The 26,453-nt window shown below is 41.9% G+C and overlaps 1 protein-coding gene across 1 annotated transcript in view; it reads right to left on the bottom strand.

The window, feature by feature from the left end:
• The window catches only part of slc25a33 (solute carrier family 25 member 33), a 28,080-nt gene extending 1,879 nt beyond the window's left edge, over positions 1-26,201 (bottom strand). The window contains exons 1-6 of the mRNA XM_063033411.1: positions 26,048-26,201; positions 9,715-9,894; positions 7,279-7,356; positions 4,804-4,904; positions 1,513-1,579; positions 1,125-1,399 (exon numbers count right to left, since the gene is read on the bottom strand). Of these exons, the coding sequence (XP_062889481.1) occupies positions 1,125-1,399; positions 1,513-1,579; positions 4,804-4,904; positions 7,279-7,356; positions 9,715-9,894; positions 26,048-26,091 (745 nt within the window). The 5' untranslated portion in view covers positions 26,092-26,201. The remainder of the gene's footprint in view (positions 1-1,124; positions 1,400-1,512; positions 1,580-4,803; positions 4,905-7,278; positions 7,357-9,714; positions 9,895-26,047) is intronic.
• Between the last annotated feature and the right edge of the window lie 252 nt (positions 26,202-26,453).

Here is a 26,453-nt window from a genome sequence, read left to right as displayed (position 1 = left end):
GGATAGGGTAAACACAAGCAGGCTTCATCCAACAAGGTTGGGTGAGACTAGAACCAGAGGTCATGGGTTAAGGGTGAAAGGTGAAATATTTAAGGGGAACATTAGGAGTTACTTCCTCACTCAGGGGGTGGTGAGAGTGCGGAACGAGCTAACAGTGGATGTGGTGGATGCAGGACTGATTTCAATATTTAAGAATTTTGGATAGGTGCGTGAATGGGAGTAGTAGGGAAGGCTATGGTCCAGATGCAATGTGATGAGACTAGGCAGGATAATAGTTCAACGAGGACTAGATGGGTCGAAGGGTCTATTTCTGTAGCTGTTGTACTCTGTGACTCCTCCTCTCACCGTAACTGTACTGACCCAGAAGATGGGCCAATCTTGCCATTAAGTCTTTATGACAGAGTCTCCCACCAAAGGTAGAAACAATACATCCTCACAAATACATTAATACAAGAGATTCTGCAGATGCTGGAAATCTTAAGCAACACACATAAAATGCAAGTAAGACAGGATAAGGGGCAATAAAAAGTCAATGAGCATTTTGAGTGTGTTGCTCACACATACGTAAATTAGAATCACTGAATGGTTGCTTGCATGGCTTTTTAGTATTTGTAGGCACTTGCAATTTTCTTGGAACAGCAATATTAATTTTTTGGCTTTGAATTTTTTTTTACTTAATTGCATCTACATGCGCATGCATTAATCAAACATTCATGTTTAATTTGTAACACACTAAACTCTAAAGGGAAAATATTCTGGTTTTCCAAACAATAAACTGTCGTCATTATCTTTTAGTATTATTGTGTTAATATTATTTATGTACTATGTGATTTATGTACTGTAAATCCAGAGGAACGTTGTTTCGTTTAGCTGTATACACATGTACAGTTGAATCACACTAAACTTGAATTTGAATTTGCCATGTTATCTCTGTTTTAGCCCATCTCCCTGGACTCAGATTATTACGAGCCCTTTTCTTCACATACCCTCCACAATCTCAGGTCTATTAACTCCTCATCATCCCACTCATTGTCTCCCATTTACCCCTTTCTGTTCCCCTATGACCACTGTCGAAGATTCCTTCCCTCCACACTTCATGCCAAACCAGGAGGAAGAATACTAACCATGAGGATAGGCAGTACAAGATGCACATGTCTTTGAAATTCCAGCAGCAATCATTAATCCGAGGAAGTCTGAAACATTCTTATTGTTCTCCCTCACAGTAATTCTCCATTCCTCCAAATGTTTCTTCAAGGTTTCATAAATAACAAAATGAATCACAGTCTCGGAGATCCCAGCATATGAGGCAGTTAAACCTCTGTAAAAACCCTTGAATCCTTCAGTTTGATAGACGTGCCTTGCACACTGGAAAGCATTTGTTGCTTTTTCACCTCGTTTCCTGCAAACAGATAACAAGGAACCAAATAAAGTACAGAAGCATTCTTAATTGTTAAAATGATATTGTAATAAAACAAATACACATCCTAAGATAAATTCAGAAGTACAACCTACCTGCTTTCCAGCTGCATTCTTGTTTTAACCAACCAAATGGGGTTCATCAATGTGTTTGTGATAAAGCCTAGTGTATTAAAAGGTTACATTTTAATGTAAGTTAAACAAGTTCTAGGGAAAAAAAGCATTCATTGAGTTTAGAAATTCCGGATGGAGTGAATTGCTTCATGACCATAAAAAGATTAAGAATACTTGTATGGTTATGGGCTGTTTGTCCCATTCCCTTCAGGGAAGAAGCGACACAGCATCCATGCCATGACCACTACTTGACTCAGAAACAATTACTTTCCCCAAGCTGTCAGGCTGATCAATGCCTCCACCCAGTAACCCACCCTTCCACGTCACCCAGCATCACTTTATGTACATTGGATCAGTCTATGTACATAACAGTTACTTGTACATTGTGTTTTATAAGATTGCTTTTATATTTATTGATTTTTTAGTGTACTTTATACTTAAGGTGTTTTTTATGCTTAAGGAAGTAGCCCAAGAAATAGTGGTTGCATTAGTGATAATTTTTCAAAACTCGTTAGATTCTGGACTAGTTCCTGAGGATTGGAGGGTGGCTAATGTAACCCCACTTTTTAAAAAAGGAGGGAGAGAGAAACCGGGGAATTATAGACCGGTTAGCCTAACGTCGGTGGTGGGGAAACTGCTGGAGTCAGTTATCAAAGATGTGATAACAGCACATTTGGAAAGCGGTGAAATGATCGGACAAAGTCAGCATGGATTTGTGAAAGGAAAATCATGTCTGTGAATCTCATAAGAATTTTTTGAGGATGTAACTAGTAGAGTGGATAGGGGAGAACCAGTGGATGTTGTATATTTGGATTTTCAAAAGGCTTTTGACACGGTCCCACACAGGAGGTTAGTGTGCAAACTTAAAGCACACAGTATTGGGGGTAAGGTATTGATGTGGATGGAGAATTGGTTAGCAAAAAGGAAGCAAAGAGTGGGAATAAACGGGACCTTTTCAGAATGGCAGGTGGTGACTAGTGGGGTACCGCAAGGCTCAGTGCTGGGACCCCAGTTGTTTACAATATATATTAATGGATGAGGGAATTAAATGCAGCATCTCCAAGTTTGCGGATGACACGAAGCTGGGTGGCGGTGTTAGCTGTGAGGAGGATGCTAAGAGGATGCAAAGTGACTTGGATAGGTTGGGTGAGTGGGCAAATTCATGGCAGATGCAATTTAATGTGGATAAATGTGAAGTTATCCACTTTGGTGGCAAAAATAGGAAAACAGATTATTATCTGAATGGTGGCCGATTAGGAAAAGGGGAGGTGCAACGAGACCTGGGTGTCATTATACACCAGTCATTGAAAGTGGGCATGCAGGTACAGCAGGCGGTGAAAAAGGCGAATGGTATGCTGGCATTTATAGCGAGAGGATTCGAGGACAGGAACAGGGAGGTACAACTGCAGTTGTACAAGGCCTTGGTGAGACCACACCTGGAGTATTGTGTGCAGTTTTGGTCCCCTAATCTGAGGAAAGACATCCTTGCCATAGAGGGAGTATAAAGCAGGATTTTCATATGAAGAAAGACTGGATGAACTGGGCTTGTACTCGTTGGAATTTAGAAGTTTGAGGGGGGATCTGATTGAAACGTATAAAATCCTAAAGGGATTGGACAGGCTAGATGCAGGAAGATTGTTTCCGATGTTGGGGAAGTCCAGAACAAGGGGTCACAGTTTGAGGATAGAGGGGAAGCCTTTTAGGACCGAGATTAGGGAAAACTTCTTCACACAGAGAGTGGTGAATCTGTGGAATTCTCTGCCACAGGAAACAGTTGAGGCCAGTTCATTGGCTATATTTAAGAGGGAGTTAGATATGGCCCTTGTGGCTACGGGGATCAGGGGGTATGGAGGGAAGGCTGGTGCAGGGTTCTGAGTTGGATGATCAGCCATGATCATAATAAATGGCGGCGCAGGCTCAAAGGGCCGAATGGCCTACTCCTGCACCTATTTTCTATGTTTCTATGTTTATGCTGCATCAGATCTGGAGTAATGATCCATTTGTTCTCCTTAAATCGAAGAACGACAATAAACTATCTTGAATCTTAAGGAGGGCAAAAAGGATAGATCTGGCAAATAAGGCAAGGTAAAAATTCCAAGAGGTTGTATAGCAAATTAAGAGTGAAAAGGAAGGTCAGAGAGAGAGAGAGCAGGTTCCCTTAGAGATCAGCAGGGCAACCTACATCTTGAACTGCAGGAGAGAGGCTGGATTTTTAATGGTTTTTTTCTCCTCAGTATGGCAGAGAAGAAAATACTGGTTGCTCAAGAGGCAAGAGATAAACAAATGCAGGTGCTTTGGAGGATAAGTCAGCCACGCCCTCCTCTAAATATAACAGTCACTTCACTACACTGTGAATACTTTAAAACACTTCATAATGCTGTTTACATTGTAAATAAATACTACCTCGTATGCACACTATTCCGTATCTGTACTTCAACCTCTAACTTTATTTTTTTAAATCTAATTCTTTATTCTTATAATTTTTGAACTTTTTTTTTGCTGCGTGCTGCACCAACAACCACACCAAAATCCTAATACATAGAAATGTATATGGTGAATAAAGTTTATATCCTTTATCCTTTATCTCTACCAGTCAGGGAAACATTTGCAGATTTACAACACATTAAGGTGGACGAATCCCCCTAGGGTACATCTTTGGTCTTTATAGGAGGCTGGAGAGGAAATTCTGGAGACCTTTGCACTAATGGAGCCGGGAGGAAGCACTTGGCAGGTGGCTTTGCCAACTGCTAATCCTGAAAAGAGCCCAAACAAGTAAACCAGTTTGGCACAGGGAACAACCCCTGGTAGCAATGGGCATGGTGAGGAGGTGGGAACCAGGCAAATCCTCTGTCCAGCTCTAAACTATTTAATACTCTTAATCAACTGCACACAGAGATGGCAGATTATGCAAAGTGCTGAAATGGGGTGGTACCCAGAGCAGAGATCTGCAAATCTAAGAGAGGCAGTTCATGTGGCACTTATTGGTCTGCCTACTGCTCAAGATCCAGTCTAGTACAGGGTATAGCTATAATCATACAAACTAACTTTGACGTGTGCTTATCATCGCAAATAGATAGGACTTTGGTAAAGCAAGAATCCATTAATGTCAGTTAGTTGGCTGCAAGTTAAAACCTCATTTCTTGATAAAGATAAAACTTGGATAATTTTATTAAGAATACAGACATCTGGGTAAATGGTACACAACATCTAAGTTGTAGAAAAAGTTATAAAGCTTTACTTTATATACAAAAAAATCTAATTAAAAATACTTACTTGCAAAGCCAGCAGAACACATGTTGACAACATTAGAGTGTGGTACAAAGACTGCATTACATTTCTCCTTGGCTTTAGAGTAGGCAGCAAAGTAGATTGCTCTGTACATACACAATAGAGACAATTTATTAAGTGTCTTCAGGAAATATAATGATTCTAGAATGCAAAAGTATAGAACAAGCACAGTCCAGGCCCTTCAGCCCCTGATATTGCCCTAACTTCTTACCGACACCAAGATCAATATATCATTTCTCTTCCACATACTGTAGCCCTCTACTTTTCTTTCATCTGTGTGCCTATCAAAGTGTTTTTTAAGCTGTCCCTAATCTACCTGCCTCTACCACTACACCTAGCAGTGTAACATTCTTCGATTGAAAAAGCAAAATGGATATAGAAGTACATATCCAAAACACTTTGAACAGAGAAGTACATAATACCTCAATTGCTAAACATGCCAATTAATTTTGTCCTCAATACTTGAGCCTCATACATTAAAAAATATAATTCAAAATATAAACTTAAGATTCAGAATGCATGCTAAAAAACAAAAGTGCACAACTTCAATCCAGCCAATCAGTCATTGGCAAGGTAATGGAGAGCGCCATCAATAGGGGTACCAAGCAGCCAGTCACTTAAGACCATAAGACATAGGAGCAGAACTGGGCCATTTGGCCCATCAAGTCTGCTCTGCCATTCAATCATGGGCTGATCCAATTCTTCCAGTCATCCCCACTCCCCTGCCTTCTCTCCATACCCTTTAAGGCCCTAGATAATCAAGAACCTATCTCTGCCTTAAATACACCCAATGACTTGGTCTCCACAGCCGCTCGTGGCAACCAATTTCACAAATTTATCACCCTCTGACAAAAGTAATTTCTCCACATCTCTGTTCTAAATGGACGTCCTTCAATTCTGAAGTCGTGCCCTCTTGTCCTAGACTCCCCTACCATGGGGAATAACTTTGCCATATCTAATCTGTTCAGGCCTTTTAACATTTGGAATGTTTCTATGAGATTCCCCCCTCATTCTCCTGAACTCCAGGGAATACAGCCCAAGAGCTGCCACGTGGTCCTTGTCATTCTTGGAATCATTGTTGTGAATCTTCTCTGAACCCTCTCCAATGTCGGTATATCGTTTCTAAAATAAGGAGCCCAAAACTGCACATAATACTCCAAATGGGATCTCATGAGTGCCTTATAGAGCCTCAACATCACATCCTTGCTCTTATATTCTGTACCTCTAGAAACGAATGCATTCGCTTTCTTCACCACCGACTCAACCTAGAGGTTAACCTTTAGGGAATCCTGCACAAGGACTCCCAAGTCCCTTTGCATCTCTGCATTTTGAATTCTCTCCCCATCTAAATAACAGTCTGCCCGCTTATTTCTTCCACCAAAGTGCATGACCATACGATTTCTCCAGCCATGCTGGTAACTCCCATGTAATTCCACGGGCTCTTATCTTGCTAAGCAGCCTCATGAGCGATACCTTTTCAAAGGCCTTCTGAAAATCCAAGTACATCATATCCACTACATCTCATTTGTCTACCCTGCTTGTAATTTCCTCAAAAAATTGCAGTAGGTTAGACAGGCAGGATTTTCCTTTCAGGAAACCATGCTGACTTTGGCCTATCTAGTCATGTGCCTCCAGGTACTCCATAATCTCATCCCTAATAAACGATTCCAACAATTTCCCAACCACTGATGTCAGGCTAACAGGTCTATAGTTTCCTTTCTGCTGCCTCCCAGATAGCAGAGTAACTTTTCAATTTTCCAGACATCTGGTACAATGCCAGATTCTATCCATTCTTGAAAGATCATCGAAAGAATTTCACTGAAGTTACAGTGATGGGCCGTGACATCAAGGCAGCAACTGAACGAAACTAGTACTTAAGATGAGATTCATTTTCTTGTGGACATTCACAGTAAATACAAAGAAACATGATAGAATGGATGAAAACTGCACACAAAGATCTACAGATTACCAATGTGCAAAAGGCAACTGCGAATACAAATTTAATAAATAAATAAAATAAGCAAGCAATAAGTATCAAGAACATGAGATGAAGAGTTCTTGAAAACGAGCCCATACGTTGTGGGATCAGTTCAGGGTTAGGGTGACTGAAATTAAGCAAAGTTATCTCGTCTGGTTCAACAAACCAGAAGTAAGGAGTTTGATAGTCAATGGCCATCAAGGGGAAAACAATAGGTTGAGTGATACCTTTCACAAAGGAAGGCGGCTGTTCTACATATTAAATAAGGAGCTCTTCATTTTGTGGCATGAATATATAGTAAAATTAGGTCACATATATATTATTTTCAAATACAGGGGTTTGAATACTGCATAATTTAATATCACAAGCCAAGAGATACTCATGAGGTATTAAGAATGTACATTAAATGGTTACAGGAGCCTACTAACCAAACAGAAACCAAAGAATATTTCCTCCCTCCAAAAGGATGCAGTTAAATTTACCTTGATGGAATAACACCAATCAAGTTAGGTCCCAGTCCTCTGAAAAGTGATCTTGGTCCCTCTTTTTCCAAAATGGATCTGCAAAATGCAACTCAAATATTTAGAAATTTATGCAATAGAAGAATACCGTGGGTGAACTTTTACAATGTTATAGTGACAATGTGCAATAAATCTTGTTGAATTCAGAGCACTGAATAAAACTACTGAATCCTCTCTCAAGGTTATAGAGTATCTGACTGGCTGAGTATATACTCCGAAATCCCCTTCTCAGTCCCACTCTAAACTTCCAGTTCTTAAAAATCCACCTGGTGAACAAGCTATTCATATCTGTACTAAGAATTTATGCAATATCAAAAACTTGCGATGTTAACCTCGTTTCTCTCTTTATAGAAGCTACCTGGCCTGCTGAATACTTACAGCATTCATTACCTGTTTTTTAAAAGTATATTTCAGGCAACGATCATCAGCATTTTTGACTAAATCTATATTCCTTTGTAAGTTTATGTACACTTCACAATGTAATTTACTACATGTCATTACATAATTAGCAAGTATCTTCAGTCCCTTTGGTCATGTCATTCAAATGAGTTGTAACCCCGATGAGACACCACTTGTACATCTTGTAACCAGAAATAGGCCTAACTGAGCACACGGATGCAAAATTGGCTTTGGCCTAAAGGCAGATGTAAAGTACCGTTTCTTCTGCACTGTTACCAAGACAATGCTTTTTTAAATATACAGAAATGACTTAGCCTTGAGTATAAAGAGTACTATGAGCTCCAAATCTATCAATGATGTAAAGATGTTAAACATGTGATAGCTATAGACTTCAAGAAGATATTGACAGTCTGATAAAACAAACAAAACAAATTTAAACTTTGATAGATAATTGAAAAATCATAGAGCATAAAAAGGTATACTTCTGAAAATGGGGCAGGAAAAAACTGAGTATACACATGCATAAATCCATGGGCTGAGGAATTTCTTCAGTCAAAGTAAGTGAGATACTCTTATCAGCCAAGAAGATACTGAATGACAGAGTGACCTTCAGGAGCTGAACAGCCTTCTATTTCAACACCTATTTATCTTACTTTACCAATTAATAACTAACTTGAGATGCATTGACTGGGCAATCACTGAACCATCCAGGATACTACTTGGAACAACATGTGTCAATACGCAACTCAAAACCTAGAAGGCAATTCAAGACTCTTACACAGAAAACAAATTAAAAACAAATGGAAATAATCTACACACATCAAAGTTGCTGGTGAACGCAGCAGGCCAGGCAGCATCTCTAGGAAGAGGTACAGTCCACGTTTCAGGCCGAGACCCTTCGTCAGGACTAACTGAAGGAAGAGCTAGTAAGAGATTTGAAAGGGGGAGGGGGAGGGGGAGATCTGAAATGATAGGAGAAGACAGGAGGGGGAGGGATGGAGCCAAGAGCTGGACAGGTGATTGGCAAAAGGGATATGAGAGGATCATGAGGCAGGAGGCCCAGGGAGAACCCCAGAGGATGGGCAAGGGGTATAGTCAGAGGGATAGAGGGAGAAAAAGCAGAGAGAGAGGAAGAATGTGTGTATATAAATAAATAACAGATGGGGTATGAGGGGGAGGTGGGGCATTAGCAGAAGTTAGAGAAGTCAATGTTCATGCCATCAGGTTGGAGGCTACCCAGACGGAATATAAAGAGTTGTTCCTCCAACTTGAGTGTGGCTTCATCTTTACAGTAGAGGAGGCCGTGGATAGACATGTCAGAATGGGAATGGGATGTGGAATTAAAATGCGTGGCCGCTGGGAGATCCTGCTTTCTCTGGCGGACAGAGCGTAGGTGTTCAGCAAAATGATCTCCCAGTCTGAGTCGGGTCTCGCCAATATATAGAAGGCCACATCGGGAACACCGGACGCAGTATATCACCCCAGCCGACTCACAGGTGAAGTGTCGCCTCACCTGGAAGGACTGTCTGGGGCCCTGAATGGTGGTGAGGGAGGAAGTGTAAGGGCATGTGTAGCACTTGTTCCACTTACAAGGATAAGTGCCAGGAGGGAGATCAGTGGGGAGGGATGGGGGGGACGAATGGACAAGGGAGTCGTGTAGGGAGTGATCACTGTAGAAAGCCGGGGGAGGGGAAGATGTGCTTAGTGGTGGGATCCCGTTGGAGGTGGCGGAAGTTACGGAGAATATGTTGGACCCAGAAGCTGGTGGGGTGGTAGGTGAGGACCGGGGAACCCTATTCCTAGTGGGGTGGCAGGAGGATGGAGTGAGAGCAGGTGTGCGTGAAATAGGGGAGATACGTTTGAGAACAGAGTTGATGGTGGAGGAAGGGAAGCCCTTCTTTAAAAAAGGAGGACATCTCCCTCGTCCTGGAATGAAAAGCCTCATCCTGAGAGCAAATGCGGCGGAGACCGAGGAATTGCGAGAGATAATCTACTTACTTCAGAACTTGGATAAGTCCTGGTGCGACACGTGCTGGCCGAACAACACCTGGTCCATTGATTGTACTGAGGTTGACCTGTGGAATGTAGACTGATCGAAGTGTTAAGCCAGAGGACTGAAGCCGTGTCTTAATCACTTCCAATGGGCAGGTGACAATTGCCCCCACTGTTCCTCCACACCTGTGGAAAGTGCAAAGAGAAAGTTAATTAATTGATTTCATTAACTAAAGCCATTGTGGCCTCAAATCAAAGTGATCTTTGTAAGAGCTGTACTTTGGGAGAAGGGTGAATAGAGGCTTGTAGGGAAAGGTCGATAATATTGCTCTATTAAAAATTACTTAAAAGGAAGTCTGCCATGGACAGTCCCAAGGTAAGCTGCAAAAAGAGGAGGATTGGGTATTGGGCTAGCAACCCCATCCTATAAAAATCCAGAGCTATAGAAACACCAACAGAAGCTCCAAAGATTTCATCCCTGGGAGAGGAAGGCTCTTCTCTGAGAAGATGGACTATACGTGGGGGACAACTTGAAAGACTCACCCAGGATAGGCAAGTTACTTGTCAGTGCCCTATGCCCAAGAAGGGGTGATGGGTTTCAGAAGAAACCGCCTATCTATGTGAAAAGCAAAAGGAGAAAAAATGCAGGGCCCATTTTAAGAGTGCAGACATCTGCCAAAAATAAAACTAGAATAGAAGCAAACTACATTATCAGGCAGGATTATGCAAAGCTATACAGACTCAAGAGACCACAGATGCAGGATTCTGGAGCGACAAAGTGCTGGAGGGTCAAGCAGGATCTGTGGTGGTGGGGGAGAGAGGAAATTTTGATCTTTCAAGCTGAAACCCTGCATTAGGACCCATGCAGGGTTTCAACCCAAAACGTTGACAATTACTTCCCCCACTATATACTGTTTTATCCAGAGATACCCTTAGCAGTTGTTTAATGCTCTTGCAAAGTCACCCAGTTGTTAATTAATAAGACTTTTGTCAACCACTGATGCCAGGTGCATGTTAATCATAGGCTTTGGGTCATGCCCACTTTATACATGCAAATAACATGAACATTGTTTTAATATTTAATCTGACATTATGCATCATTATTGTTATCATGACACTGGAAACAATGATAGAGAATTTTACAAAACAATATTGACAGAAGCAAATAATTACCTCATGATACAGGCACTATGCAGTATATAAAAAGTAGAGTACAAGAAAGTATTTCACAGAATTAAGCTGTCCTAGACATTAGCAGAGAAAAAAAACAGAAAAAATAAACTGTCTTGCATCAATGCTCTAATGCTGTACAATTATTCTTCTGCCACACGGAGATTTAAAAAAACCTCTACTGTTGACGGCAACACTTGACCTTCACCAAAGCACCATTCTATATCACAAACAAGAGAAAATCTGCAGATGCTGGAAATCCAAGCACACACACAAAATGTTGGAGGAGCTCAGCAGGCCAGGCAGCATCTATGGAAGAGAGCACAGTCAGGCGTTTCGGGCAGAGACCCTTCATTAGGACTGTATTGGACAAAAAGATGAGGTGTCAGAGTAAAAAGGTGGGGGGAGGGGAGAAAGAAGCACAAGGTGATAGGTGAAACCTGGGGGTGAGGAAGTTGATTGGTGAAAGAGATACAGGGCTGGAGAAGGGAGATCTAATAGGAAAGGACAGGAGACCATGGAAGAAAGAAAAGGGGGAGAAGCACCAGAGGGAGGTAAGAGGCAAGTAAGAAGATATGGTGGGGGGGGGAATGGGAATGGGGAATAGTGATGGGGGCATTACTGAAAGATCGAGAAATCAATGTTCATGCCATCAGGTTGGAGGCTACCCAGACAGAATGCAAAATATTGCTCCTCAAACCCGAGTGTGGCCTCATCGTGACAGGCTAGGAGGCCATAGACTGACATGTCGGAATGGGAATGGGAAGTAGAATTAAATGGATGGCTACTGGGAGATTGCGCTTTTTCTGGTAGACGGAGCATAGGTGCTTGGTGAAGTCCTCTCCCCGGTATATAAGAGGCCACACTGGGAGCACCAGATACAGTAGATGACCCCAACAGACTCACAAGTGAAGTGTCACCTCACCTGGAAGGACTGTTTGGGGCCCTGAATGGTAGTCATTGGCTTAACAGGAGTTTCACCACTGTTAATCCTCTTTGTCCTTCTCACTTAATTGCACATAAACACTTGGGCATTATTCACTGGTTAATAACCAGGAAGAGAAAAGCACGATTGAACCCTGGTATGTTCAAGTTAACAGCGACAGTGCATTTCTATATTGTGAGCCCAACTGAAAAGAATTTCAATGGTAGAACATTACATCCAAAATAAAAGTCTCCAACTATTTGAAACCAAGCCTGTTCTACTCACCTATCAACATATTCTTAGAAAGGAACCGGAATTTCAACCCACAATGCAATGCACACTAATCAGTAAGCAAATGCTCAATTAAGCTAACCCCTTCTGCCTACACAATGTCGTATCCTTCCAATTCCTGCACATTCATGTGGTTATCCAAGAACCCCTATGGCAGGGGTGGCCAACCTTTTACATTCCATGCGTCAATTTTTCCATGGACAAGTTCAGATGTGCCATACAACTCTTGCACCCCCACAATTCTTGTAAAAATATGTTAATATAGAACTCGTGCGCAGAAAAAAAAATCACATCTGAACTCGTGTGAAAAAATTGACGCATGGAATGTAAAAGGTTGGCCACACCTGTTCTATGGTATTTGCCTCCACCACTACCTAGGTAGCCGTTACAGACACCCACCACTCTGCCCCACATATCTCATTTTAACTTACCCCCTCGCACCTTAAATGCATACCCTCTGGTATTAGACACTTCAACCTTGGGGGAGAAAAAAGATACTATCTATACACAGCTCTACCTTCATAATCACCTCAAAAAACTCAATCAAGTTAGTAAGTTACAACTTGCCCCACACAAAAGCCTTTTCCTAATTATGCCTTGGTTTTCCAATTCTTATAAATCATTCATCCTATTCCTAAGAAAAGTTACTCTCTAGTAACTTCCCTACCCCTGATGTGAGAGTCATGATTAACCTTGTTTCCCTATTTGAATAATGGAACAACATTAGCTCCTTGCCAATCCTCCTGATCCTTTCCTGTAGATGCAGAGGACACAAAAATATTGGTCAAGGTCCCAGGAATCCAATTCCTTGCCTCTCTCAATAACTTGAGGTATATTTCATCAGGCCCTGGGGACTCATCTACCTTAACATTCTTTAAGAGATCCAACACTACATCCTCTAATTAAAGTTCAAAATGTCCTAGTAAATTTGCAAGCTCCACCCTGATCTTCCTATCTTCCATGTCCTTCTCCTTGGTAAAAAGATATATGACCTCACCCACATTCTCCCTCTTCCAGTAGAGGACCCCTCCTTTATCCTCGAGTGGTCCCACCTACCCTCTAGCTATCCTCTTGCATTTGATGTACAAAACACTGTTGGATTCCCTTTATTGCTATTTACCATGGACTTTTCATTGCCTTTCTGGCTTTCCTGATTCCCTTGAGTTCTTTTCTGGTTTATCATCTTCAAGCTTGAGTTTAGCTTCCTAAACCTTACTGTATTTCCTTTGGATTCTTGAATGAATTCACCAACTCTCTCAACATGCAATATTCCCTTACCTTGCCGTCCTCGTCCTTCCTTCTTATTGGAATATACCTGTCCCACACTCTTTAAACACGCTCCACATGTCAGGTGTGTACTTGCCCAAAAACAGCTGCACTCAATTAACTCTTCCCTGGTTCCTGCCTAATACTCTTGTAATTTGACCTAGTCCAATTTGATACTCCGCTGTGAAGACCACACAGATCAATATCTCAAAAGTCTTAAAACTCAGACGGTCAAGAACACTTCCATAACTGTGCTCCCACTGAAAGGTCAGTCACTTGGCTAGGTTCATTACTGAACACCACACCTAGTGTGGCCCCTCCTCCTGCTGGACTTTCTACATAGAGTTTTTTTTAAAAAAACCCTCCTGATGTGCACAACAAATTCTGCCCTGCCTAAATGTTTTTGCACTAAAGGAGGTCCCAGTCTATATTAAGGAAGTTGTAGTCACTCACTGCAACAACCCTGTTGTTTTTACACCCTTCCCTAATCACCCTGCATATCTGTCTTTTTTCATTAAAGCGAAATGTGTCCTCCATAATTTCGGAGGTCTGTAAAGCTTTATGGAAAGCATTGCAGCCAGAGTTCCTTCCCAGCCCTTCAGTTGCCCAATGGGAAGCTATTGCAGCGTAGGAGGAAATGCGATGCTATCAGGCGGACCAATCACAGTTGTTGTGGTCTGCGTTGCCGCAACGCGTAGCTACATTTTGGGAGAGGTGCACGTCAGGCTACGGCGTAGGGATCTGCGTAGGGTTCGCGGTAACGTCGTACCTACGGCGTTGAGTTGACGCACAAGTACAAATCAGCCTTTAACGTCCTGGTGTCTATTGGAGGGGCCTGCATTATAATCCCAGAGTGACTACACCTTTCATAATTAGAGTTCTACCCATACACTCAGTGAATGAGTCTGCCAGTGTCTCTCTCTGAATGCAACTGTGATTGTACCTGATTAAAAAGCACAACTTCCCCCACCCACCCTCTTATCTGTTTCTCTCTCTTTTCTAAAACATCAAAACCCTGGAACATAAAGCATCCATTCCTGTCCCTCTCTCAACCAACTCTTTCTTACATAGTTCCACGTACTGACCAATGCTTTACCATAATATGCCTAGCATTAAACTATGCTCACTTCAATCTGTCCGACCCATTGTGTCTATGACCTTACTCCTTACATTTCTTACTGGTCATGACATTACTTTCTTAACTCTTCTACTTTCTGACCTTGTTCCCTAGTTCCCACTCAGCCAGGATATTAATGCCCCTTCAGTAAGGGTGCGACCTGTACCTCCTGTGCAGGTCACGCCTGCTGCAGAAGAGATTTCAGTGATCCAAGAACCTGAAACCTTGCCATCTGCACCAGTTTAACAGCCACTCATTCATCTATTCTACCTTTCAATTCAAGCCATGAATAGCACTCGCTATCCTCCACCGGCTCACCATCCCTACTAAAACCGAAATACCATGCCTACAAATTTTCTTTGTAACCCTCTTTCAAACCAGCTCTAGAATTTGATCTGTGCTTTCACGCAATGAAAAGATTAACTTTATTTGTCACATTTCATTGAAACATACTGTGAAACGTCTCATTTGCATCAATGAACAATGCAGTCCAAGGATGTGCTGGGGGCAGCCCGCAAATTTTGCCATGCTTCAGGTTCCAAAATTGCCTGCCCACAACTCACTACCCCTAAATCGTAGGTCTTTGGAACATGGGAAGAGATTGAAGAACCTGGAGGAAAACAACATGGTCAATGGAAGACCCTACAAGCTCCTTAGCCAGTGACGGGAATTGAACCCAAATTACTGGTGCTATTCCTCTATCTTTCTATTCACCACTCCCAACGTCAGCCACCTGTGTTTAGAAACCCTTGCCTTGCCATCCTTGAATGCATCAGATATTAGAGAAAATAGCTCTAAAGCTTCCATTAAGCCTGAGGGGCCTTCCATTAAGCCCCTAATCTGCAACCACAAGTAATGACAGCCATTCACCAAATATAAAGATCAATTTTTTTTATCAGTTTTAGCATAAGGGAGTAGGCTTTATAACACCATAAAACACTGGAGCAAAATTAGGCCACTTAGCCCATCAATTCTGCTCCATCATTTCATCATGGCTGATTTATTACCTTCCTCGACCTCTATCTCCTGTCTTCTCCTCCTAATTGTTGAAGCTCTTACTATTAAAGGGTCAATCAACCTCCATTTTAAATATACTCAAGTGTCTTGTCTCCAGTGCCATTTATAACAATGGATTCCACAGATTCATCATCCTCTGGCTAAAGAAATCCCTCACCTTCATTCTAAAGGGACCTCCTTCTATTCTGAAGACGAACCCTCTGGTCCTAGACTTCCCCACTATAGGAAAGATCGTCTCTACTTGTTTGTAGCATGTTTTGTATTCACCGAGAGTCATTCACTTGCTTAAGTATAAAAGCTAGGCAGAGGTTGAAGGTACTTGACAGATGCACAAAATTATGAGGAGCTTAACTGGTAAAAGCTGGAAACTTTACTTAGAGAAATCGAAAACTAGAGGTTATAAGTTTAGATAAGGTGTAAGAGATTTAGGAGGATGTGTTGCAACTTTTTCTACCCGGGGACAATTGGAATCTGGAGCACACCACCTGAGTGGGTGGTGGAGGGAGAGATTCTTACATCCACAGTAGTGTAATGGTTAGTGCTATTCTGCAAGGAGTCCTCCCCGTGGAAGGCATAGGTTTTCCCTGGGTACTCTGGTTTGTTCCCTCATTCCAATGACATCACTGTAAATTGTCCCGTGACTAAATTAGGGTACAAATTGGGGCTCTCGGTTGCTGCAGCGGCATGGTTCAAAGGGATGAAAGGGCCTATTCCACGCTGGATCGCCAACTAGTTAAACTAAATAAATAAATTTAAATAGTACACCACAGCACAGGAAGATGCCCCTCAACCCACGATGTCTGTATTGATGCCCAATTAAACTAATCCCTTCTGCCTGCACATGTTCCGTAACCCTCCAATCAAAAGCCTCTTAAATGCCACTGTTTTTACAACCTGTCTTGGCACTGTATTCCGGGTACCCACCAGAACAGTATTAGTCCTTTAAACCTTTCCCTCTCTCACCTTAAAGTTATGCCCTTCCAGTGTTTGATATTTAAACGCTGGGAAAAAGATTCTGAATGTCGACCCTACAGTAATTACAAGTACATCTCAAATGCACTGGTTAGGAACAGACACAATTCCAGTTAACTGGGACATAATCCGGACCAGTACATTTTGGCCCAATTAAGCAAATGCCACAATTAGCCAAAGTTTCATGGAAATAGTTAAAAAGGTATTAAAAAATAAACTATTATTTAACTGAGTAACAAACTATGTATTTAAAGAAAATACAGAACAAATTAGAACACTATCAATACTATGACAGTACACTACTATAAAACTGTTAGTTCCTGATAGTTATTAACAGAGGAGCTCATCCGGGGTATGCTGCTTTTTTCTGGATTGACTGTAAATAAACAAAATCAGCAGAAAGCCAGTGCAGATAATGGACTGCCTTCCTGCATGGCATTGTGTCAAAAAGCATTGCCTTTTAAACTGACATCCATCTGCCCAAATGAATAACATAGCATAAGCACATGCAACAACCACTCTGAGCACAATGTAGTGTCTAATGGCCACACAAGAGCACTCAACTGATGCTAGTTAGAAACTGTTTAGCAACAATTTCCTGTCCCAGTTAAGCAGCATAGTGTCCCAAATAAACAAAGGAATATCCCAGCTATTTTCTTGATTAGTTTTGTTCTTCAAGAGTTGTCCCAAATAACTGGATGCCCCAATTAACCAATGGCCCAATTAGCTAGAATGCATTGTACTAGCAAAAGGCTAGTATCAAACTGACTAATCATTAAGCACAGTAAGACTGAATTGTGACTTGAGGAAGCAATAATAAAGAACTTCAATTCAATCTCTAACTCATCAAATAAAGCTATAAACAAACACACTTAAAATCTGGTATATCATCACTATACTAATTTTGAAATTGCTTGATACTGGACTAGACATTTCACAACTCTAAACTCCAAGCTGGTCTCATACAGAATGCTGTACCCTCTCATATCTGTGCCCTCAAAGAACATAACTGTAAACCCGTGGGTCCCTGTCAACTCAGACCTTGTTGGATAGACTCAAGTTTCACTTTGCATGAACAGGTTGGGATGAGGGGTCTGTTTCTGTGCTATATAACTCTATTACACTAATCCATGTTCAGCTTAAGTTTTTTTAAGGCCCTCTAGGCCAAGGGTTTTCAAGCTGAGGTCCAGGAACCCCTTGTTTAATGGTATTGATCCATGGCATAAAAAGGACCCATGCTCTAGGATGTATAAAACATTTAACAACAGTGCTAAGCATTAGTATCCCTGCCTCCTAAATCCTCAGACAATGCTTCCATCCATTCTTGTTTCTTAAATGCATGCTAATTCCAGTCAGTAAAAAACCCTACTGTTACCAAGGTGATATCGCAATTCGTTTGACAGCATTACTCAGTACAGTAATCCCGTCTGCCATTCAACTGCTTCTGCTCCATGTACTTTCATAACTGGTGCCCATCCCATTCTTCCTGCAGATCTCAAAAATTCCAAATAATTTCTTATTTCCCAATAAACAAGTTTAGATTTAGTATGAGCAACACACATCAAAGTCGCCGGTGAACGCAGCAGGCCAGGCAGCATCTCTAGGAAGAGGTACAGTTGACGCTTCAGGCCAAGACCCTTCGTCAGGACTAACTGAGATTTGAAAGTGGGAGGGGGAGGGGGAGATCCAAAATGATAGGAGAAGACAGGAGGGGGAGGGATGGAGCCAAGAGCTGGACAGGTGATTGGCAAAAGAGATATGAGAGGATCATGGGACAGAAGGCCCAGGGAGAAGGAAAAGGGGGGGGCGGGGAAACCCAGAGAATGGGCAAGAGGTATAGTCAGAGGGACAGAGGGAGAAAAAGGAGAGAGAGAGAAAGAATGTGTGTATATACATAAATAATGGATGGGGTACGAGGGGGAGGTGGGGCATTAGTGGAAATTACAGAAGTCAATGTTCATGCCATCAGGTTGGAGGCTACCCAGACGGAATACAAGGTGTTGTTCCTCCAACTTGAGTGTGGCTTCATCTTTACAGTAGAGGAGGCCATGGATAGACATATCAGAATGGGAATGGGATGTGGAATTAAAATGTGTGGCCACTGGGAGATCCTGCTTTAGTATGTTTTTGTTCAGTCAGTCTTTAAATAACTCTTCCTTAAATAACAAACTGGTTTTGCAAAATCTCCAATTGTAAAACTCAAGATCCTTATCACAGTTCACAAAAACAATATGACAGCTAGGTTTACATATTATCTACATCATTCTTTTAAACCCTCAGTCTACCATCTACACTTCCTAGTGTGCCTGATGGTTACAAATTTACAACTAATCACTAATAAAAGATCAATGGGGCATTGCTCAATGTTGCATCGGTGCCCCACAATCACTACCTCTGCTCATCCACTGCTCCAACACTCGTCTATGCCTTTGATACTTCCATTAACTATTTAAGTGCATCCCTAGCTAGCCTTCCTCCCTAAGCGTGAGCTCATTCTAAACTCCTGTCTCTTGACACACTGTCTCCGTACTTTCTGATGGACATTAGCAGCTGTTCAAGCAAAATTTGTCTTTAAAATTCTCATTCTTCTAACTTACTAATCCCTCCAAAGTTTTACCTTCCAATTGCCAATCACTTCCAGTATATTAGCCACAGAACCCAACCCCAGCTTTGAGCCACAATTCACCAATTCAGACCCCCCCAAACACAAGTTTCTCTTAGTTCATCATGTGGTCTCTGGGATTTTCACACAGTTCCAGGGAGACCAATGATTTCCAGGTGGGATATGCAGACCCACCCTCAGGAGGGACAGAAAGCACTTGATGCAGCAGGTGGACACACTGACTAGAAGTCCATTCTTTCCATTGCCATACACCTGGATAGGCTCAGAATGTGCAGAACCTTCCTGATTCCTTCTTACACATTTACACCACTTTGAGCCAGAAATCCCAATTAATTGATGAGAATGTCACACCTTTTCGCCACAGGTTGTTTTGAGCTGCTTCTTTTTTTTTCTGTACTCATGGAAACCTCAACTTGACAGAGTAGTATGTACGCCTGCACAGTCTTCAGTTGGGTGTGTGGATAAGGCAGCCCAACCATGGTTGAGCATGGGATGTGGGTTCAGGAGAGAACACGGACTGTGGTTCCCCTATCCTCGCAGTAAACTTGGAGTATTTCGGAAGAGGCACTGATGCTCACAGACAAAGTTTATTCCCTCAGTTAGTTCAAACTGACAGTCCTCTTATCACCTGCAATTTGGTGGCTGAGGTTCGGTGATGTGATCGCCATAAGCAAATAGTTTGAACTATAAGTTTCCTCATCTCCCCAAATCAGAGTGAAAGATACTTCTCATTGCTAATTAGTAGACCACGAGGTTGATGCTGAGTTTGAGGTCATGGTTTTCAAACACCCTTTACCATCAGTGCTTAAGGCTACACTGCATTATTGAGACATTGATGGCTATCTGCAGTAATGAAGGGCAGATATTGTCATGTTTCTTGAATGTTGGGGAGGAGGGGCAATGTTCTGCAGCAAGTTGGTGAAGGATCCTTGCTTTCTGGATATCGTGAGGAAGACTCATCCTCTCATATTTCAGTGAAAGAATTGACAAGAGGTTTGGAGCTGAATTGCAAGTATGCACAAGAACAAATGAAGTGCTGCACGCTGTAACTCAATAACTGAAATTGATCTTTTGGTCCTAAAGACAAATGTTGAGCAGTTTTGCCCTTGCCCTGGTTAACTCCAGCAAGCAGTCTGCTGGAGGCAAGATAAAGTATTGCCCCTAAGGACATTAGGTAGAATTACAGAGCCTTGCTTGACCCCAATCTGGATGAGGTTGAGTATGTGGTGAATAGGTAATGATTGTGCTTTTCATGTCATTATGAAATGGAGAATTGTGGGAGGGAAGGGTTAGATTGTTCTTGGAGTAGGTTGAAGGGAACAAAAGTTCTATGTTGTACTCTTCTATGTTCTTTGAATACGGTGAAGAATTTGAGAAAATTCCTTCATTATCCATCTCTGTTTGATGATTAAGACTTTAAGCTAGCACAGCTACTATCTATCTGAGCTCTAAAGACCCAGGCTCAATGCACACCTCCAACACTCGTATAGTTTGGACAATTTCAATGTGACTGTGTGAGTTTCTCCAGGTGCTCCCATTTCGTCTCACTTTCCAAAGATGCTTGGGGTAGCAAGTTAATTGGTCTTTGTAAATTGTTCCCAGTGTGTAGATGAGTGGTAATATCTTTACCAGACTTCTTAGTTTTGTTGCTTAGTGAAGAGCATGTCCATTATGCCTCATAATCTGCTTTTCAGCTCAGAGGTCTCTAACGTGTTGTGAAAGACAGCCAAGTAGGATGCTCACAACAGCTTTACCTGTGGCTGATGGATTTTAATTATTATAGCCAGACTTGTCTGTTTTTCCCAAAGATGACCATGATTACAGCATCTAAAATCCATTAGCAAGCCTTCTTCTTCCCAGATCGTCATAAGTTTGTGCCGTTGGCATTTCTTCGCATTTTGGTACTTGTCATTCCCTTGCCCAGCTGAGCAAGTGTGTGTGAACATCTGTCACCACCCAGCATGGGTGCAGCAGCCTCACAGTCTGATTCTAACCTCAGACACCGAGACTATGGAGTTTACACATTTTCCCGGTAACCACATTGTTTTGCACATAGCATGCTCCAGTTTCCTCCTGCATCTTAAAGGAGGACGATGTGTTAATTGGCTACTGTAAAATGCCCCAGGTTTCAGTGGGTACCTAAAGGGCACGTGAGAGAAAATAACAGATAGGGAAATGGGCCTTGTGGGTAAGTACTGAGGACGGGCACATACTTGATCAGCTAAATGGTCATCTGTATTGTGAGGAAAAAAAACAGAAAAATAATAATGATAGAGAAAACAAGTTCTAATGCAAGTCGAAGGCACTGCTGCCCGTGCCACCACAGGCAGTAATATCTTCAACGGCCAAGGATCAAAGCTCTGGAATTTTATTCCTAAATCTTTCCCCATTTGATGCTCCTTAATACCCACCTCTATCACCAGGTATTTCATATCTGCCCGAAATTGGTCAATATCAATTTTGTTTGAAAATTGGCATATAAAACTTGGCTTTAAGAGATTTTGCTACATTAAGGGTGGCATATACACGACAATAAATTCACCATCACTATAGTAAAGACTGCAAATGATTTAAATTACTGATAAATACCCTCAAAGAAATTGCTACATACTTGACAACAGAATATGCAACTTTTACCCTTCTAGATGGTTTTCAAATAGCTATGCTAGCTCGGAACCATATCCTCCGAGGTTCTTTTGTGATAAAATATGCAAAAGAACTAACAACAGATTTTAGACCAACATTAAATAACAAATATTGCAGTTTGAATCATTATCTCAGTAAACAAAATGTACAAATTAATTTTAAATTCCATGTATTAAATTGTACCTGTTTGACACATTTAAGGTTTTTTGAAGCCATGATCTATATTAGATTTATAACATTCTACAAAGCACTGTGCTCTGTACAGCCTTTGACATGAATCGTCAGGATATTCCAAAGGGACCATACAAATGGAACAAAACACTGTGTATGTCACTTTTTCTATCTCTTTGTCGAGACAGTTGAGCTTCAAATATTACACAAACAAAATGCTTGAGGAACTCAGCCTTCAGGCAGCATCTATGGAAATAAAAAGAGTCGATGTTTCAGGCCAAGACCCTCCAATGTTGTCAAGAGTAGCATCACATTCCAAGGAATTAGTTGTGTGCTACAAATATGGCAGCTTCTGTGACTATCCGTTGGTATATTGCATAAAATAATCACGAAAAGATGATAAGTTCTGAAAAGTTGTAAAGTTTTCTGACTACTTATTCAGTGGAGCTTGTCATTTGTAATAGCAAACAAAGAACCACCATGAAAAAATTAAATATCAATAGCTTTATATTGCAACCGACAATGCAGCATGATTATGCAACATTTTAGCTTTGCTTTGTTTTCGCAATAACGTGACCTTGAGTGTCTCACTACCATGTAAAGGAAGTTAATGAGTTCCCGCACCTATACTCTGCAAATAAACAATGGATTGCAACTACCATCAGTAGTCTTATTTATTCCATAATCTGAGAACATCCTATTTAAATACTAGTGAAGTGTCACCGTGGTAGGAAGCATGTCAATTTGTGCACAACAAGCTCTCATAGATACTTAATACTACTGAGAACAATTATGGTTCTCTTCTTCAAGGTAAAGCTATGCACTCTTTTACATACAATCAACTGCTCATATGTTTATGTACACAATCATACTTACACTTCATGTCCTACCCTTGCCCCAACTCAATCAGTGCTTTCAATTTTAAAAACATGTTTTTCCAAATTTGTCCATGGTTCAACTATAACAGACCACAAGACATGGGAGCAGAATTAGGCCATAATCTTCTCTATCCTTATATTATTAGAATATATCTGTGCTCCATTAATTCTGACCTCTTGATCATATCTGAATTTAACCATGACATCATTAGTAGCCACGTCTTCAATGTGAAGACACTAACTTCTGGAATCTCTCTTCCACTTCTGAAGTGGACTCCACATCTTTAAAAGGCACGTTATAATGATGTTCCCGCTCATAAAACTTGTGTTACATTGGGCCAGTTTTTGTCATGAACTATCTTGTAAGTCCAGCTACATTTAAGTCACTGCATAATTAGAAGGTGTTATTGAGAATAAAAAAGGGACATGGTCTCTTTAGCTCATTCCACCACTTAAGATCATGACCAACACATCCAATTTCTTCATCTCTCCGATCCACTGGATATAAAAAGTATATCATTCTCAGACTTCCACCTACTCTACAACAGAGCATCCCCAACTCTCTACAATAGATACTTCCAGTGATACACAACCTTCTGAATGAAGGAATTCTTCCAGATCATTAGATTATTTAGAGATACAGAACAGAAGAGGCCCTTCTGGCCCAACTTGCTGCACTGCCCAGCCTTGCCTAATCACAGGTCAATTTCAGGAGCCAATGCTGTAAACCTTCCCATTGACAATAAACTGGACTGGTCAAAGAACACTGAGGCTGTCTACAAGAAGGGTCAGAGCCGTCTCTATTTCCTGAGGAGACTGAGGTCCTTTAACATCTGCTGGACAATGCTGAGGATGATCCACGAGCCTGTGGTGGCCAGTGCTATCATGTTTGCTGTTGTGTGCTGGGGCAGCAGGCTGAGGGTAGCAGACACCAACAGAATCAACAAACTCATTCGTAAGGCCAGTGATGTTGTGGGGCTGGAACTGGACTCTCTGACGGTGGTGTCTGAAAAGAGGATGCTGTCTAAGTTGCATGCCATCTTGGTCAATGTCTCCCATCCACTACATAATGTACTGGGTGGGCACAGGAGTACATTCAGCCAGAGACTCATTCCACTGAGATGCAGCACTGAGTGTCATAGGAAGTCATTCCAGCCTGTGGCCATCAAACTTTACAGCTCCTCCCTTGGAGGGTCAGACATCCTGAGCCAATAGGCTGGTCCTGGACTTATTTCATAATTTACTGGCATAATTTACATATTACTATTTAACTATCTATGGTTCTATTACTATTTATTATTTATGGAGCAATTTCCCCCAGGATTAATAAAGTATGACTATGACTATTAACTGCCCTTCCTTAACCCACCCTCTGCAAGATGTTCAGAACTTGATTCCTGAAACCTAGCTGAGTGCTGCCCTTAAGTGAAACCCCACCAAAAACCCTGCCAGGAGGCAGGGGACTCCCTTTCCTTCTGCACTCCCATCCCACTGTAATACAACCACTATCATAATCAAAGCCGGAAGGTAGACTGAAAATGGCAACATCCCTTAAGAACCTTAACCATGAGAAAGCAAAACAACTCAGTGGAAAAATAATTCTCCAGTAGATAAACATTAACGTCAGGATAAGCCAGTTGTTACAATATACTTCATTTCCAATAATTTTCATAACAGAGACATGCAACACAGAACACAAACCCAACAAGATTCAATTAAAATAAAACCAATTTACTGATTATTAAAGACTATAATTACAGTTCACTGGTTAAGAGTTATGCAATGAATTCAAGTAAATACAAGCCGGTGGCAACCAGCTGACTGATACAGTATGAAACCTTAGCATTGCAATCACATCACACTTACATTACTGAACGAGAGAGCTGGCACAAGTTCAAAAGCTATTTGCTATTCTGGGGAACCTGCAAATGGGACTATGTAACCTATCAGCCTCATTTCTGAACCAACCAAGCTAGCAAATGTACACACCAAACTAGAAAAAAAACAAAACCTTTACTATTGTTATTACAGGCCAGATTTTTTTAAAATGACTATTAGAATATCTTACTGCATGGGAGTACATTGTACTCTTTCCAATTTCTCATGGAAGTAATTTTGTAGACATTTAATGTCAAGGAGTTACAATAAAATGAGGTTGGGGTTAATTAACATAAGCCTGCTCTGCATTTCATCAAAATCTAGATTAATCTTCTATATCAAAACTGTATCCCGATAGTATCTATCCCAATATCCCTCAAATTCATAAAAATCCAAAAATTTATCAACCTGGTTTGTACAACTTAACAGCTATTTGGGATAGAGCATTGCAAAGCTTATCATCCTCCAGTCTACATAAAGAAATCTCTTCTCATCAAATTGAAGATAATTAATCCCTTATTCGGCGATTCTGATCCTGAATCTAGACCCATCTGCCTGGGAAAAGATCCTCTCTGCATCCAGTTTCGTAAACACTGTAAGAATTTTACATGCAAGAGAAAATCTGCAGATGCTGGAAATCCAAGCAACACACACAAAATGCTGGAGGAACTCAGCAGGCCAGGTAGCACTAAGGAAAAAAGTACAATCGACGTTTCGGGTCGAGACCCTTCGGCAGGAGTCGTTCTACATTTTGTGTGTTACAAGAATTTTACAAGGCTCTCTTTCTTCTAAAATTTAAATAATCTTTATCCTCTCGGGTAACAGCAGGAACCAATGTGGTGATTTCTTTTTTCCTACACGTTTTCTCCATGTCAACTGGATCATATTTATTTTTAGAGAATGTAACTGCACACAATACCTCAGGTGCAATCTCACAAAACTGCTTCCTTACATAATTGCATCCTTCCAGTAAAATTCACCCGAAAGAAAAAGACCAAGAAACCATTTGCTTTCCAAATCACTGCCCGTGGCAGTGGAGTCAGGAGCAACTGACAGTCTTGTGACCCTCCGAGAAACGGATGGGGAGTGGGGAAAATAGGAAGCGGTTCCTCACGCCTGCCCCGCCATTCAGTCTGATCATGGCTGAACCACGCTGCCCTCCCCTTCGCTTCTACGTCCTAAACCCTTCATTTCACGACACTTCTACGGCTTCTAGAACATTCCCATTCACTTTGCGGGGAGGGGGAGAATAATGCCGCTCTCTCCCCCACCGACAAGCCGATCATTCATTCCCCATCCCTAACCCCTCCCCCCATCTTCATCTCCCCGGCAACCAAAAGCAGGAGGGCGGCGAAGGGGGGGCTTTGGGGAACCGGCTTACTCACCCTCCGGCGAAGAGGTGTAGCAGAGTCTCCCGCTGAGACATCATTTACTCTGACATGACCTAACAGGCGCCACGTTCTCGCCCCCGAACCGGAGACACCGCCGCCGAGACGAGCCGTCTCAATGCCGGGAAACAAGGCGGTTCGCGCCGGCGCACTCGGCCCTCTCCGTGACGTCAGGAGGGCGGGGCAGGGGCGGGCCGGGGGCGGCGGTCTGATGTCACATCGTGCGGGCAGGTCATTGGCGACGTAAGAGGGGGCGTAACCCGCTGCTGGCACGAGACGGTCTGGCGTTCGTGACAGGGTTGAGATTGATTTCGGCTGGTAAACTGCTGGCTGGTGTAAGCAATCATCCAGAAAAGCTGCATGCACTGAAGCAGCAATCACCTTGGGAGGACTGCACTCATGC

This window comes from Mobula hypostoma, chromosome 25 (genome assembly GCF_963921235.1).
Source record: "Mobula hypostoma chromosome 25, sMobHyp1.1, whole genome shotgun sequence".
Classification (NCBI taxonomy): domain Eukaryota; kingdom Metazoa; phylum Chordata; class Chondrichthyes; order Myliobatiformes; family Myliobatidae; genus Mobula; species Mobula hypostoma.
This window is presented reverse-complemented; position numbering and strand designations above follow the sequence as displayed.